Here is a 16,916-nt window from a genome sequence, read left to right as displayed (position 1 = left end):
GAAAACCTGCTCGACATTTGATTGTTTGGAAATGAGAAGCGAGACGTGGGTTAGTAAGAGCAAACCCTCCAAAACTTATGAGTAATGTCACTGCCAAATGAGCTGGCCCTGCTCTCCTCACCACACATCTCACAAATTACAACTCCTCTCAAAGCCGCTTTATACTACCCGTGTTTGACTTTAGGTTTTGTGTCAACTATCAACAGTTAACTAGTCAAACGAGCAAAATAACCAGTGAACATAGATAGTTTGTACATCCTGGAAATTTTAACATACGGTACACATTTCCTAAATCTATTCTGAAAAACCTGAAATTTTCTTCACAAAAAACATCACCACAGTTCGGAATGCAGTAGGGTGGCTCACTAATTAGCATGTTTTCACAAATTCATATGACTTTGATGCTGTCGTGTTCACAAATCAGCCAGCATGTCAGTGTGCACAAATGACCCTAAATGACTCCGATGCTATATTGATAGCAATAAGGTCGCTAGCTAATTAGCACAGATTCCACAAACTTACATCACGTTTGACTTTCATGCAAATGCTACTTTGCTAGGAATAGGGTAGCGAGCTGCACTACTGATGGGTCGATACGGAGTTTAGCAGCCTTGTGATTTTGATTTTAAAATTGCAGTTAAAACCTCTTTTGACCTTTTTCTACTAAGCAGTGTCATTTTAACTCTTGGTGACCCAGTCGTGGGCCACGTGTTTGACCCCTCTTGGCTACATACAGCTAAATTTAAACTCAAGAAGATCGAAGGAGTAAGAAATAAAAATTACTTTTAAATAACGTCACCTCCTAATTGTCCCTTTGTTAGAGTAAGGAATCAGGGGAAAAAAAAAAAAAAAAAACTTGAAGCTCCTATAAGTGAGATTTAAACATAATAAAATGTGTTATGATGCCTCCTGGTGCAAAACATGGTGAAATGTCTCAAAATGAAGTCTTTCATTTGATGGACTTTGTCAGAAACTGCGCCATGCTTTCTTAAAAGGTCCAAATTAGCTGAAAGCTTAGAAGTGCTACACACTATAGCTTCTTTGTCAGGCTTCTTTCTTACTCAATTTCTGCTAAAACATTTTGAGCTTGAGAGCAACTTTTTAAAAAGTTCAGATGGAAATGATTTCCAAACAATGACAAAATAAATGATTTTATACATTATTTACAGTTCCCAGATTAGGGTGACATCGTCATCTTCATGACAGTGAATGAGGAAACCGACGACTCTTCACTCTTCCACAGATAAAACCCGCTGTGTACAGACCTGCGATGATCTCCCTGAGTTTGGGATCCAGGTTGACGGTGCACGGCAGAAACATCTCCACGTCTCTGGCTGTGAGGACGGGCGTCCGGGAGGAGAGGAAGACCTCGAAGCTCCTCACGTCCCCGTCAATCTCCAGCAGAGGTTCCACATCCTTAGTGGTGGGGATGTTCTTCGATATTCTTCAAGAAAAACAAATACAGAAACATGTAGAGTTTTAGCATTCGTATAAGTTCAAGACTTCACAGACTGTGTGACCTGGATTTCATAAACTCAGGTATCAACATGTTTTATTGCACGGCGAATCAGAGGTAACGTCCATCAACTTGTCATCATCATTTACATGTTGTGTAAAAGTCTTCTCCTGTCGCAGCTCTAAAAAGACTCCCACAAACCATGTTGTGTGACACATTTTTCGTTACAATTCATTTCCCGCTTTGTCCTATTGGGTTGGAGAGGAGCTACAATTCAGAGCTTTGTGGTGTTGTGAGAGTTTCCAAAGGTTCTGAAAATTCTTGCAGATGATTGTGACATTGGCTGTCCTCGAACTCCTCTCACTGCACGGCACAGGACCGCAGATTTTAAGCTACGATGAGAGATGTCGTCACAGTCGACCAACCTGTGGTCAAAATCAGCTAGGATCAGCGTGTCACACCCTTCTCGGAAGAGTTCATTCAAATGGAAAATAAGAAATTTACCAGGACAGATACATGTAGAAAAAGGTTTATATTTAGTGATGGACGGACCGAGTACAGTATATGCATCTGTCTTATTGAAATACATCATAAGTGTGTAAACATGTCAGACTTCAGTTCACAGAAGCAAACAAAAAAAGTGTTACATTCTGATGAAAAAAGAAAAGAGGAAATAGCAAGCAGAACTGTTAAGATGGAAAAGATACGCCAACGGTCATCATCATCATGAGAGCAGAGATAACTGGATTTAGAAAAGCCAAGATAGTGAAAGGGGGGGATGTTGGAGGAGAGATAGAGTGAGGGATGTTATCTTTTCTGAGCAGAGGAGGAAACCTGAGAAGATGACAATCAGGGTCATTTAGCAAGCAGCAGACGGAAGCGCTCACTATCCACCGCCATGGTTTACATCATGTTTGTTATCTGAGTAAACAGCATGTTTGGAGACTGCACCACTACTGCATATCACTTTTCCGGGCTCAAACACAGAAGAAAACATCACCCTGCGCTTGATTAATAACGTGAGGATTGAACAAATGATTGAGTCAGTGTACGGAAAATTCAAATCCTTGATGTGTTTTAATAAAACTAAAAGCGTCAAAATACAAATGGTGCTCCTAAAATCTAGACTTCAAACATGGATATTCTACTCAAGTCCAAACTTTGGTAACCCTCAAAAATAATTATTTAAAATATAATATTTCAAAAAATCTTAGCAATGTCAATTGCCATTCTGAAATGATGAAAATGAGGATGGATATTTAATGTAGGAAATCAGCTAAACAAGTTTCAAAAGGTACCAGTTTAATTGAGATGGACCGACCCAAGAGACGAAAACACCAACGACTCCGAGTGATCGCGACATGCTGCCGATACGATCATTCAGACTGGAAAATCTAGAACTCTGTGACATACAACAGCGGTCGTTCATCAACGGAGTTTGGCTCTGATCAGATGAATGAGGAGACTCCAGTGGGGAGCCGACGTTTTTCACATTCTGCCTCCATTTGTCTTACAAACTCTTCATCAATTTCTCAGCTTTTTCACATCCAGCTTAACCTTCAATCCAGTTACATCAACCTCAGCTTACCCTCCTCCCTGAACATACTGCAGTGATACTACTGAGGTCTGCGATCTGCATCCTGACAGGTTTTCTGCCGTTCCCAGCAGAAGTGATTTAATGTTAAAAATGAAACATAAAACAGTTTGGGTCAAATCTTTTGAAACAGAAGTTTTCAGCAGTGTTATCTTCTTTGTGAAGCTTAAGTGTTCTGGATGAAGTTCATTTGTTCTTTCACTGGTCTTTTGGTTGTGAAGATGTGGTGAAGTGGTACACTCTGAAGAGAGTGCAGGCGGAGAACTTGTTTGTTTTCTTTCTTTCTTTCTTTTCCCGTCAGACTGATCGAGTTTAGAGAATGAACAGAGGTAGGTCTTCTTTGGACTTGATTGAATGATCATTGCCACTACTGCTGTCGCACGCAAGCTAAAGCAGAATGAGGGCTGCACCTGGCCACGGCTGAACACGGGACTCTGTTAGCTCATAATCTGAATCATCACACACTTTAATGCACTCAGCCTTCCAGTTGAAATGTTCCCCATCAGCCAGTCAGAAATGAGGTGCAATGCACAACTTACAGAAAGTCCTTTTTGGGCTTTTAGTGTGAAACTCCTGTCCAGACAGCTTACAGTGGGTGAACAGGTAGGGGTCCCGTCTTGTGTTCAAGGACATTTTGACAGGACAGATGGCTGCTGATGGACGCATCTGCTGCTGCAGAGCTCGAACCTGTGACCTTGTGGTTACAGGATGTCTCCAACCTAATGTGAAGTCTGGCAACAAAACCTGGGATGATAGAGTTGTCCCAGAAAGATTGTTTCAAAGGCTTTGAATATAAGGCAATAACTTGTTTTTCCAATGCAACCCTATGGAGCTTTATCAAATACTGACCAGAAATCTTCTGCTCAGTCTGATTAGATGTGATTCATCATCATTTGCTGTATACATCTCACCAAAGACTGACTGAAGTGCATTGAATTCTGTTTCCACGGTACATTGACGCTCTTGCATGTCAACATATTTGTTTAATCAGATGAAGTCCTACTGCAGAGGATACACTAAATTAGATCAAAGAAGAGAAGCATTAGCATCATATACTTAAGCGTGAATTTATCAAAAGTCATGTTATTAGTGAAGTACCAGACAACATGTCATCTCTATCCAATATCAAGCAGCGTTAATCTTAACTCAATGCTACTGCAGACTGTCACTTCTCAGAACATCCCAGGTGGTTGGAAGCAACACACTGCCTCCCACCCGGGGCAGACTGCTCACAGATTGAGCAGACAGTGGGGAGGGAAGACAGGCAACACAGCTGGATCCACAGCACAAAGTCCTCTCAGTGTTTCTCCCATTAGAACCTTAAACAAAAACACCAAAGGTCCTAGAAGCTGCATGTTGGCACACATATGAACCCAGCGCATGTGACCTCTGCTGCGCTCACACACACACACACACACACACACACACACACACACACACACACACACACACACACACACACACACACACACACACACACACACACACACACACACACACACACACACACACACACACACACACACACACACACACACACACACACACACACACACACACACACACACACACACACACACACACACACACACACACACACACACACACACACACACACACACACACACACACACACAGGCCACTTCCTTTAGCTGTAGAGAGAATGTCCATAACAACCTACCACTAGTTGTTATAAAGGGGTCCCACAAGGGTCAGTTTTAGGTGCATTATAATTTAACTTTTGAATATTGAAGTGCTTCTCCAGGAGTCGGTGCAGAAGAATTAACAAGTGTCATCGCCATAGAAATGTAATAAACACAATTTCATAAATGTAAATCTGTAATAATGAGTCCAATTCTATACTGCACCCCAAGAGTGACACTTTACAAGAAATTATTGTAAATGATCATATTTCAAGACATTAATTGTCCTACTTCGTTGTCAAATTTAGGAGATCCAATTAAAAATGTCATTGATTTTGTCTACAAATATTGACTTCTGTTAAGCGTTTATTTGTTTTGTACATTTTGGTGATGTGTGGTTGTGCTGGTCCCAAATATACAGTGTCACGTGTAGTTTAAAAAGACACGGTTGAATATAACAAAGTCAGCGGCAAATACAAAGGAAAAGGGAACTTTTTTTTTAGAAAAATAAGAGAATGAAAGGAAACAAAATGAGTGCACAATCTATTAAATGACTTTTGATGACGTCAGCTGACACTGGTTTGCTGACCTGAGCATTTAGAAAGTGACCCAAAACATTTGAGCCTTTAGTCAGACTTGATCATCCTGATTGGTTATCTCTGGATGAAGCTGCTACTTTCACAGAGACGAGGACGAGCCAGGCCGTCAGATGTCTCGGTGGCTGTTGGACAATAGGCTCATTGACAGCACGGAGCTCATAGCTGCAGTGATACAGGCGCTTTGGTCCGGCTGCTCTGTGTGGCGAGGCCGCTGGGAGCTTTCTGAGCTTATCCAAATGCTAATAGGTCCCAAAGCTGAGTGGAGCACAGGCTTTCTTCTCCTCTCAACCTCCCACACACTGCAGCTGATGGGAAAGAGCAGAATTCATGGCTCTATTCCTTCTGTACTACAGGCACTGGAAGTATGAATGTAGCACTTGACTTTGCTTTACAGCCGCCCTCTGTGCCTACGGACGACACTCGCACACACGCCACAAAGAAGTGGCCGCTGCCAAACATTTCCATAAAGGGGCTCAAAGACAGCGAGATGCCTGCAGAACAGACAGCTGCCTGTGCACGCTGTTTTTGAGGAGCTCAAGAGTCTCAGTGTCAGACACTGTGGGACCGGGCGACAGCGTGTGGGTGAAGAAGTTAACCAGGCCCGGGTTCGCCACATTCCTGTCCTGGTCAGAGTGCTGTCGGAGCCGGCGGTGCTGCCTGCCCAGCGCGTGGAGGGAAACAGCGAGGCCCTCTCTGGGAGAACAGTGGACAGGCATGTTGGCGCGTGGACTCGCAGCATCAATACCGAGGGAGGTTATTGTTACAGAGGAAGCTGCCAGGGCCTCCACCACCCAAAAGTCAGGGGGAGAGAGGAGGAATATGTTTTCACTTTAGACGACGCCATGTTTTCTGTCTGCTTCAAATCCAGACGCATTTCCCTGATTTAAATCAAATGCCTCAAGTCCTGTGGACACCCACTCTCTCTGTGCCCCCCCTCCCTCGCCTGACTTTCTCTTTTTCTTGCCTCCTTGTCTTGGCAGTGCCAGCTGACAACTTGTGGTTGCATCTGCTTTTCATATACATTTGTGGCAAAGTTTAGTGCAGTAATTGAAACTCTCTTGTACTAAGCTGGACCTGTGCATCCCAAAGCAAACCACAGAGACAAGCAGGCTAATAGGAAACACACCAGGCTGATAAAACCGAGAGCGAGCGGCCTCTCGGTGAGAAAGGCTCAGGACTCAGCGCTTCCCCGAAAAACTTGATTAAACTCATGTGCAGCAGCAAAAAACGGGGCCTCCTCGTTCCAGACCCCAAAAACCTTAACTGAACCCTCCTCAGAGTAACTACAGCTTATTCTCCACAAACGGTAAAACAGTAGACCTCAGCTGGCTGATTTATGCACACGGGAGAGTGGGGAGAATCCTCCAGCCACGGCAGAGTTTGTTCATTATGACGTTAATTACGGCATGAACTTCTTAACCGTACGTGTGGTTATTTGATAGCTGTAACGGCCCGGCTGATGGGCTGCGTGATGCTGAGCTAAATGTGCTGGACTGCTAAAGTGAAGACAAATGTGCAGCAGCAGATAATACATCTGGAATAAGTCCGTTATGGCACTGAAGTCCGTGCCGAGAGTGATGAATGTGACAAAGCTCGAGATCGTCCGGCTCAACCAGTAATCCTCTGTTTGACTGTCGAGAAAGCAGCGCATGCATCAGCAATAAGATGAGGGAGGGAAGAGAGGATGCCAACGGGCACAGAAAAACAGGAGAGGAAGAGAGGAGACAATGAGAGAACGGAGAGTGGATGATAGAACAAATGCTTCTCCTTTCCAATGTGTGTATCAGAGGTAAGGGGGAAGAGTTCTGCCTGATGAGGAACTTATTTTAGAAAGAGACACAGCTGAAGAATCTGATTAGTAAATCCCTGAGCTGCAGAGTGGCTGGAAGCACAATCACATCGCAAATTAAAAGAGGCTTTGAAAGTAAAGATGGGGGAGAAAAAGATCGTTTTGTGCCCTCTCAGGAAAAAGGGAAAGATTGAATCTTCCATTGGCTTTGGGTGCGTCGGCTGGTCGAGTCTTTAATTGCCATTTCTGTGAGATTTGCACAGACAAGGGTCTGACTTCCATTGACTTATAAAGGGCCAGGATGTTCACGACTGCTAAGAGCCGTGCGTGTGCGTGTGTGTGTGTGTGTGCGTGTGTGCGTGTGTGTTTGACTGGTGAATCTCACTGTCTGCTTAAAGGTCAGCACCAACCCTTTTGCAACCCTGCGTTGCTATTTATAGCCCCCCCCAGCAGCTCCAGCACAAAGAGACGGTGAACAGGTCAGAGATCAGTGATGATGCTCAACGCTGCAGAAAAACCAAAGTATCAGGCAGCTGTCCGTTTCTCAGCAATCCACCTTTTTCTTTTTTTAGGGCTGCTCGGCGTCAGGTGGACATGGTGAGTGTTGTGATAATGACACGATCTGCACGATAAACTTGCGATTACATACACGATGTTAATGTTTTTGTGCTCTGGGAGATGTAGCTACCTTCATTAGCTCTTTCTCTTACTCATAATTCAAACCAGCTGTGATTGGGCTGGGGATTTTTCCCCAGAAGTGGAGTACTTTGTTGAATTTGTGATTTTTGGTTGTTTATACATGATTTTTGTGCTTCTGTCTTCTTCCCTGTGGCTAACAGGTATGAAATCAGTTTTGCAACAAGGCAAGCTATTCTGAAAATGACAGACTCACAATGCTTTAATGTGAAAACCCTCACATTGGTTCAATCTGCACAACAGATATGTCATCCAGATGATGATGTAGTACGTTAACACTTTATTGGAGAAACACTTTTAAATCCAAAACAGTGATCACATCAAAAAGTTGTATTTTCTATGATTACACAGAGTGCTTTTAAACATTGCACTCTGGAAGTTGGCTTTTAAAAGTGCAGTTTTCAGGGACTCTTAATGTTGTTTTCGTGTACATGAACAGTAGAAATGGTCTAGATTCATTTGGAATGCTTTGGAACAGGACCTCAATCATTTTAGTTTTCCCTGGTCAAATGGAGACATTCTACAAAAGCTGCACTACTTTTTCACTTGAAAACATGATCTAAACAGACATTAGAATTTATCGACGGCTTCTTTCTCAGTTTCACGGATTGTCCGCGTCTCTTCCACCATGACAAAGCTCACTAAATGGTCGACACACACTTTGTGACCTAGTTGGGTGGGACTTTGAGTGATCGGTCAAACATGCACAGCATTAATGTTCATAGAACTACAAATCTTCAGAGTTCAGAATTTCTTTCATGTATGTTGCAAATGTTGATGTCAATCACGATGAATTTGTGATGTATTGTACAGGCACGTTCGTCACTGACAGACGACTCTGTGACTGAATACCAGAGGAGATTCAGAGGTGTGGAAAAGGATTGTATCGCACTTGAAACGATTACTTGTGCAATGTGCAAAAAGAGAGAACAGAGCGGTTCTCTTGTTTCAGGCCAATTAGACTAATCCTTCAACCTGAGCTTACAGGCAGAAAAGAAAAGAGCTTTGAGGATTTTCAAACAAAGACCGCTGCGTAACGTTCCCTCCATCCTCACGTGGTGACCGAGACACAAAAATACACACAGTCCAAAACTCCACCTACACACACACACACGCCTCCTCTTGTGTCACCTGTGCACACTGACCAAGCCTGCCTTTGTTATTCTTATTTGTTTCATATTTTAAGCAGCTCAGCAGGGGTTGAGTGGAGATGGAGATGGCTGTGGGTGACTCATGCTTTAGTCACCACCAGCAAACACCTGAGGTACCGACGAGCAACAATACAGAACAACATGACACATGCACATACTCACAACCGAGCACAAGACCGGTATTACTAAGAGAAGCAGCCATGTGTGACCCCACAGACATGTGCGTGGACTGTGTGTGTTCACCACCTGGATTATCTTCACTGAGAACACACCTGAGTCGTTAATGCCCGGCTACACATTGTGCTATTCAAGCATTTTATAAGTTTGCAGCTCGCCACACCGTACGATATGAATCTAATAAACTTTGGGCATGACACGATGGTTGCTGTGTGCAGACTGCACGATGAAAACTCGAGCTGGATCGCAGCCAACAATGTACGAGAGTCTGCGTGATTGCGCAAGAATAAAACGCCATAAGCGTGCGCCATCCAATCACGAAAAAGCAGAAAACATGAACTTTGCTCTCATCGGATTTATGTGTTTGGAGAAAATTCCCCAAAATGTTTATCCCAAACCAAAATATCTTTGGCTTTAGCACCAGTGTGGTGCTGATCAGTAGGTCATTTCATACTGCATTTCTATTGGTTAGTTAGTTGCTGGAGCTCGCAGCAGCAGTCACATAAACCCAAATTTTATCACCTGTTAACTTTCGTCACAAGTTGAGGATAACGGCCGTCGTTCAACTGGTGTCACGGTGCGACGTAGGACCACCGATTTAGAGCCGAGACCAAAGACACCGCCACGATTCTCTCACGATTGTTATCGTTCTTCTGGGACGGCAGGAAATCACAGTGTAACGGGCATAACACAGCAATGCTGACCTAATCAGGCATTAAACCTGCTGCTGATATTTGGTCATGTCCTTGTTGTCATTTACAAAATCCAGTACATGGGTGGGTTTCCCTCCGAGAGCAAAGAGAAGGAAGAGAAACAGTTTGCGCTCTTTCAGATTACGTTAAGTGTCCTCAATACGAGAGGATTTCATCAGACAATAAGCCCTGTGAAAAGGGAATAAAGACTTTTCTACTGAGGGCAGAAAAAGTTCAGAAAGGTTCATTATAAGAGAAGAAAAGGATTTCAACATTTTTTGTGTCCAGATATTTAAGAGCTTATTAAAGAACTTTACATAAAGAGAATAGCTCACATACGCATTGGAATAGCGCCTTTATCCCGACACATAATTGCAACCAAATTACAATAATTGTGCCAATTAAAGTAATCCTGAATGAAGCGAGTGTCATCTTAATGTTTCAGTACTTGAGATAAGAGTCTCTCTAATTAGGAGTGAATTGCAGGGCTACATATTCATTCAGACTGTGATTAGTGAGAGAAAAAAAGTTCTGAAGTGTCCAAGAAGTGGGAGCTCAGACGAGTCTCTGAGAGAAGGATTGTTTGGAGGAAGAAAGCAGGGTCAGGCCATCCAAGAAATGAGTAGGATGCAGCTCATGAATGATGAACTGAGTACAACCATCAAAAATAGTGGGAATATACTTCAGGATACAAATTGAGAAAAGAAACACTAATACACAGCAATATGACGTGTCGGCATTGTGCATGAATATTGATGTTTTTATGTGCGTAATGATATCTGTGTGTAATGGAATTTGTTAGTGCTTTCACAAATCTTTATATCTACATCAAAACGTTTACATGCACAATAATATCTGGTCGTCTTTGCTGACATTTGTGTGTGCATGAACGGACCTGTAATTATTTTTCAAAGAGCTCGGCTCCAACATATCTTACAGAAAACTGATCGAATCTCTAAACAACTTGTGAATCTGCAGCTGACTGAGAGGCAGAGCTGAGATATGTTGATTTTATTATCCTTTGGGATTTGTACTTTGAAATAACAGCATTCTACATCTTCATCCGAGTGGCCATAAAAGATAAAACATAAAGCTTGAATGTACAGATTTCGATATGATACATACACACAACTTTCCACACATGCACAACACAATGATCCCATTACGGGCTCATACCTCAAAACATTACAATTTTGCATGGTGAGTGTTCTTCTGCAGCTTTCTGCTTCCTGCGCTGTGTGAAGGTGTGTGCATGTGTGGGTTTGTTGAACACAGCCTGTATCTCAGGGTCTGATTAATTACACCGACTCTCAGAGGAGCTGGGGTTGACATATGTTCTGCACTGGTGTGAGAGCGCACGCTCTCTGTGTGTGTGTGTGTGTGTGTGTGTGTGTGTGTGTGTGTGTGTGTGTGTGTGTGTGTGTGTGTGTGTGTGTGTGTGTGTGTGTGTGTGTGTGTGTGTGTGTGTGTGTGTGTGTGTGTGTGTGTGTGTGTGTGTGTGTGTGTACCATTTGTATCTGTTTTAAAGTGTGTGCATGCATATGTTGGATTTAAAAAGCTATTTCAGTTACAACATGCAGACATTGCTACAAACCGTGTGTGTGTATGTTTGTGTGTGTGTGTGTGTAATGAACAGGAGATTCAGGTGCCGCGCCAGAGAGGCACTCCTGAGTGCAGCGGGGGCATCCTGGCACAGACAGGGCACCAGATGTCAGAGCGGAGCAGGAACCTACTCAGTGGACCAGTCACACTTTTATTTTCTTTTTTTTTTTTCTCCTCGCACTGAGAACTGGATCTGGTGCGTCCAGGAATAAACTCTCTGAGGGCTCGACTGATCCTGCCCTCATGCATCATTAGGTCCAAATATGTTGACCCTGCAACCAAAGCTCCACCAGGTTCTGACAAGAAGCTTTTCAGTGATTCGTCACTTCAGCAGTGCAGATACATGCAGAGGCTGAACACACACACACACACACACACACTTGACCCTGGTTGGTGTGTGTTCACTTTATTCTACTATAAATAATTTCCACCACTATTACAGAATACATGTGAAACTATTAGAGCTTGCTTATTCAGAAAAAGAAAAATGTGTTATTTACATTGTACTGCTTTAGTTGGGTGTGGAAATAACTGAACAGCAGACCGCAGCAATGCTCACAACCAAGACATCAGTCAAAGCCAGCCTGCTTATTGTTAGCATTAGCGGTAGCATGCATGCTGAAAGTGGCACAAATCCTTGTTTAGCCAATCATAATAGATTTTGTTAAAAAAAATAATAAATGCTTCACATGTGAAGATTTCGAGAACGAACTCTTATTTCTTTGCAATGAAACTGAAGAAAACTTGGAAACTCTTGGTATTTGCAGTGTTATGTCTGGGATGAACCTGGGATCAGGATTATAACTGTTACTAAGGGGACTGGAAACTGACATTGTACCAACTGAGCCACAGCACACAGCCACAGCAGCCCCACATCCTGAGATACTCAATTCACAAAATAACAGCCTGAATGTCTTCATATGAGATAAAAAAAAAAAAAAGTGTGTTTTATCACATCATGATATTTAATAAAAGAGGTTTTCAGTCCTCTACTTCATCTGTGTGACATTATTTTCTTAAAGAACCCGAAGTATGCAATTAGATCTGAGAAACTGTTTTCACATGAAGAGGCTGTGAAGCAAAAAGAGAAACACACCAAGAGAAAAGTTCTTCTTGTTCCTCTTCCGTTAATGTCAGCGGGCACAGAGCATGAACAACGTTAATGTGCAATGCGGGAAACAGATTTAAACACTTTAAATACTGCGTGTTATAGGTTGTTTTTTGCTTAATATAAAAAAAACTGAAATATAGGAAACAAAACTGCTTTACATACCAAATATGGTTAAAAATCGAATCTCGTATATACAAAACTGAAAGTCAGGTTTTTTTTGGGGGGTGAATTTGTCAATAAGGTCAAAAAAACAAAGAGAAATATAAGTTTTTGGCAAATATTTCATGGTTCAGACTTTAAAGGTTTTAAACCTGAGCTGATTTTAGTTCCACATGTGATCGTCACTTCTTGTGTCCTTTACCTCTGAAATGAAACTCTTTCTTCACTTTTCACCTACATTTACTCTTTCTCCTGTTTTTAGTGACGACAGGCTGATTTAAACCCGTGGATAACTCATATTTTATTAATAAGGACAAACCACTCAATTTTATACTTGCATCATATATTATTGCATAGCTATTTATGTCAATATTATTCACCATAGTGGCTCTCTGAAGCTTTACAGAAGCTGTCCCCTATTTTTGAACCAACTTTCAGATCCTTAACTTGAAAAATTAAGTGATAAATGCATTGCTTGAATAAATGAGGTTCTTAATATTCCAAAAAAAAAAAAAAAAGTTACCTTTCTGCAGTCTTCCATAAGAAGACAGTTCAATTCAATGAGGAGAAACAGAGTTCTTCTTTTCTTAGTTCTTTAATTGCATTAAAGCTAAATAAACTACAGAATTAGCTCACATAGCACCACTAAATATAAAGCTTAAAGCAGTTCATCGACTAAGTGCCTGCTGATCATAAGAAAGTAAAGTCAGCAAAGAGTTTAAACAAAACTCAAACAGATCGTTATCTCTAAAAGATGCATCTGCAATTTGAGTTCAGAATCTTTGTAGTCATCAAACCTTGTAATTGAATGACGTCCCATACCTGCAGTTGCTCAGTCATTTAAAGTTACTCTGCAGTGGAGTCTCCATTAAATGTGAAAAAGTAATGTAATGGCTGTGAAAAACATCAAGGGAATAAACATACAAATGTGCAATAGGAGTGCTTGGAAATGCTGCTTTCAGGCAATAACCATGAAGTAAAAGAAGAGCCAGGTTAGCTCCAGTCATTAAGTCTGTAATGGCAGTGAAAGTGAGGGACTGCAGATACCAAAGAAGAAGAGACGAGGAAACGATCGTCACAAGGCTGCAGGCTCCAAATTCAATTTGCTGGTGATCAAGAAAACAGCGCTCCAAAGATGGATTTGAGTTTGTTAATTGGACGGCTACAAATAAGAGCGTTGGTCCAGAGCACTTCTTGTTTTTGTTTTCTCTGCAGTTCCTGTGTGCGTGTGTGTGCGTGCGTGTGCGTGCGTGTGCGTGCGTGTGCGTGTGCGTGCGTGTGCGTGCACACAGTGCCATCTTTGTTGCAGATTCCTTTGACTTTGCCGTCTTGCATTAGTCTGGCCGGCCCCGGGTCTTAGCAGTGATGATAAAAATCACTGAGGTTATTAACCGATTACACATTCTCCATCAGATTAGGGCGGCTGTGCTACTTGGTTCTCGCTGTGGGAATTAGCTCTACACTCCTCTCTTCACGCCATGTCCTACAATGACTCTTCACAGCCCTTCATGGACGCCTGCTTCTGCCAAGCAAGTTGCTAAAAATGGCTTTATCGAGCAGCCTGTGTGTTTGTGTGCGATAGGACTAAAGGTGGTTGCCATGTTTTCTCTCCGTTCTATGAGTTCAGGTAAAAGGCGCGGAGAGGAAACCTGCTAATATCCTTCACATAGCCAAAAAACACTGAGCTTTAATCCAAGTGAAGGGTCTGTAACATGCAGCTCTGCAGCCATGTGGCTCTACAGCTCGTCTGCAGCGGCTCCATGCAGCACAATATATTTCGAAAAGCCTTATCTCTGTCAGTTGAAGGTTTCATAATCCATTTAAAGTAAAGAAAGATCGTTAATACAGTAGAATCCGTCTCCTCCCACTTCTTTCATTTCGGCTGAGAAATGTTGAGTTTCCAAAGTCTCCTCTTGGTAAGATAACCAGGATTAAATCCAAATAAAGAAAAGTCTCAGAGGGAAATAGAGTTTTGCCCATTTGCTTTCACTGACATCCTGCTGCTTTCGCTGGATTTTTGACATGTGCTCACAAACTACTGGAACTATGAAGATGGATGAATATCTATAACAGATAAAACCACGTCAAACAGTAAATTGGCTAAAAACAAAGGTGAAACAGCTTAAAAATAAATAAAAAAAATCTCAAAATTGCAAACCTTTTTATTAATAGCTGGAACACCCACAACAATTAAAAAGGTTTAAAAAGAATAAAAAATTCTAAATGGATAAATTATTAAAATCTGAAATAAAAAATAGATTAAAAAAACTGTGAAACCAAATCTGAAAACTAAAGCTAAAAATGCTTAAATAGAAAAACTGTTACTTGAAAAGTTTTTAAATTTATCTTGTAAAAATGACTAAAGAAGTCTAAAAAGGTTGAAATGTAATTAAATGTCCAACATTTAAAACCGTTTCTGTGATTATTGTGTACTTCTGTCCAACAATAAGTTCCTTACAAAATAGTAAATTAAACATACGTTTTCTTTTAATGCCACTTGCAGTAATTTACTGAGCATTAACGGGGATTAGAAAATGATTTGTTGGAAAATTGTATTTAACTTTTTCCTGTCCTTCCATTTACAATCATTAAATATAAAAATCATGCGCCAGCTACCAGATAAAGAGGTAAAAGGAGCTCACGCAGAGATAAAAAATCTGTGTTATTGTTTGTTTTTTTTAAGTCACTGATAAAGATGGAAACCAAAAATATATTTAGTTCCAGGCACAGATGGATTCTGGTCTCCTGTAGTTTAATATCTGAGATAAAGGAAGCGGTGGAGGGAGGAGGGGGGGTGAGGAGGAGGAGGAGGAGGAGGAGCATGCTGCCTTGTGACTGAGATGCAGGGCGACAGTTGACCTATAAGGGGCTGACTCACCCCCACGTTCACTTCACCACTAATATATTCACTTAGTAATGCTCAGGGGGGCTGCAGCTCTGCTGGAGAGGGAGGAATGGCTGCGTACACGCATCCAAAGATAAACAAAGACATAAATCAAAAGAGAAATAAAAACATTTAAAAAGACAGAACAGGAAGTGTTTTTAGTTCAGGGGGCACATTCAGTGAAGTCAAAGTAGGCGAGAATCGTCAAGATTTAGAAATACGCACAACTCATTGGCACCATGACGATTGTTCTGGACTCTGATATGACAAACTGAATAAAACATTATCATCCCGACAGGAGAAGCGAGCTGTGATTTTATTCATGAGAAATAATTAAACCGCTGCTGAATAAAGACAACACGGCAGTTTAAAAATAAATTTTGTTAATGAAGCAAATGCTAATGCAGAAAAAGCTAAAAAAAAAAAAAGTAATTAAAAAAAATACTTTGAAATAAAACCATTTACCTTTTCACATAACCTAAACAAATGGTAAATTTCAAATAAAAATAAGTCCAATTTCCAAAATATGTTGTTCTACAAGACAAAATAGTGCGAAATCTCCAGGTGACCGGTCGTCTATTTCATTTTCTTTTTTTTTTATAGCCTTCAAAAATACAACAAATTAGTTCATTTTGGATATGGAGTTGAAAGATAACAGCATGTACGTTTTCACAAATTCCCCCACGCAGTTTCACTGATGTTAACGCTGCCTTGATAACAGTAAAGTAGCTTTTCCTGCTGCGTCACTAAAACTGTACAATCCTTAGTCGTCCTGCAGGCTGCTTTCAGCCTCTTTCAGCCGCTTTCAGCCTCTTTCAGCCTCTTTCAGCCTCTTTCAGCCTCTTTCAGCCTGCAATGCTACAAACTGAGACGCGAGCGAAGCAGCCATGAGAGCTGGTGAGGTTATCAGAGGCTGAAGGAGGAAGACAGAACGAGTCGACCTGGACAGGAAGGAGATGAGAAGACAGAGGAAAAGTGAAGCAGAAAAAGACACACAGATGCCTGAGTCTTATCAGCAGGAGATCTGTGCAGGAGATAAGGCCTCTGGGCCAGGCCTGGTGTTCAGCCTGATGGAGGCTTCCTGTCATCATCATTTAGGCCGCTTCTTCCACAGCGAGCGCTCGGGAAGACGGCGCTAAGGACGCAGATAAGCAGCGACAGGAGCATTGCTCAAAAAACAAGATGACGGCTATATTAAACCTAATGAGTACCAAGGTACGATCCTTTACTGAGAAAAGGACACAACAGTCAAGGACAGATTTTACTGACAGTCAGTAGACTTATGTCTCTCTGTTGTTTACCCACACAGTATTTATTGCAGAAGGATTAGCAGTTGAATCTTGATGTTGTCAAGTGTTGCAAT

General features: G+C 41.8%; 1 protein-coding gene across 1 annotated transcript in view; it reads right to left on the bottom strand.

Annotated features, from left to right (window-relative positions):
- kidins220a (kinase D-interacting substrate 220a) overlaps positions 1–16,916 on the bottom strand; it is a 60,759-nt gene that overhangs the window by 14,479 nt on the left and 29,364 nt on the right. The window contains exon 24 of the mRNA XM_080479710.1: positions 1,266–1,444. Coding sequence (XP_080335836.1) covers positions 1,266–1,444 — 179 coding nt within the window. The remainder of the gene's footprint in view (positions 1–1,265; positions 1,445–16,916) is intronic.

The sequence above is a fragment of the Lipophrys pholis genome (genome assembly GCF_963383615.2).
Source record: "Lipophrys pholis genome assembly, chromosome: 14".
Lineage (NCBI taxonomy): Eukaryota > Metazoa > Chordata > Actinopteri > Blenniiformes > Blenniidae > Lipophrys > Lipophrys pholis.
Note: the sequence above shows the minus strand (reverse complement) of the source record. Positions and strands in the feature narration are given on the sequence as shown.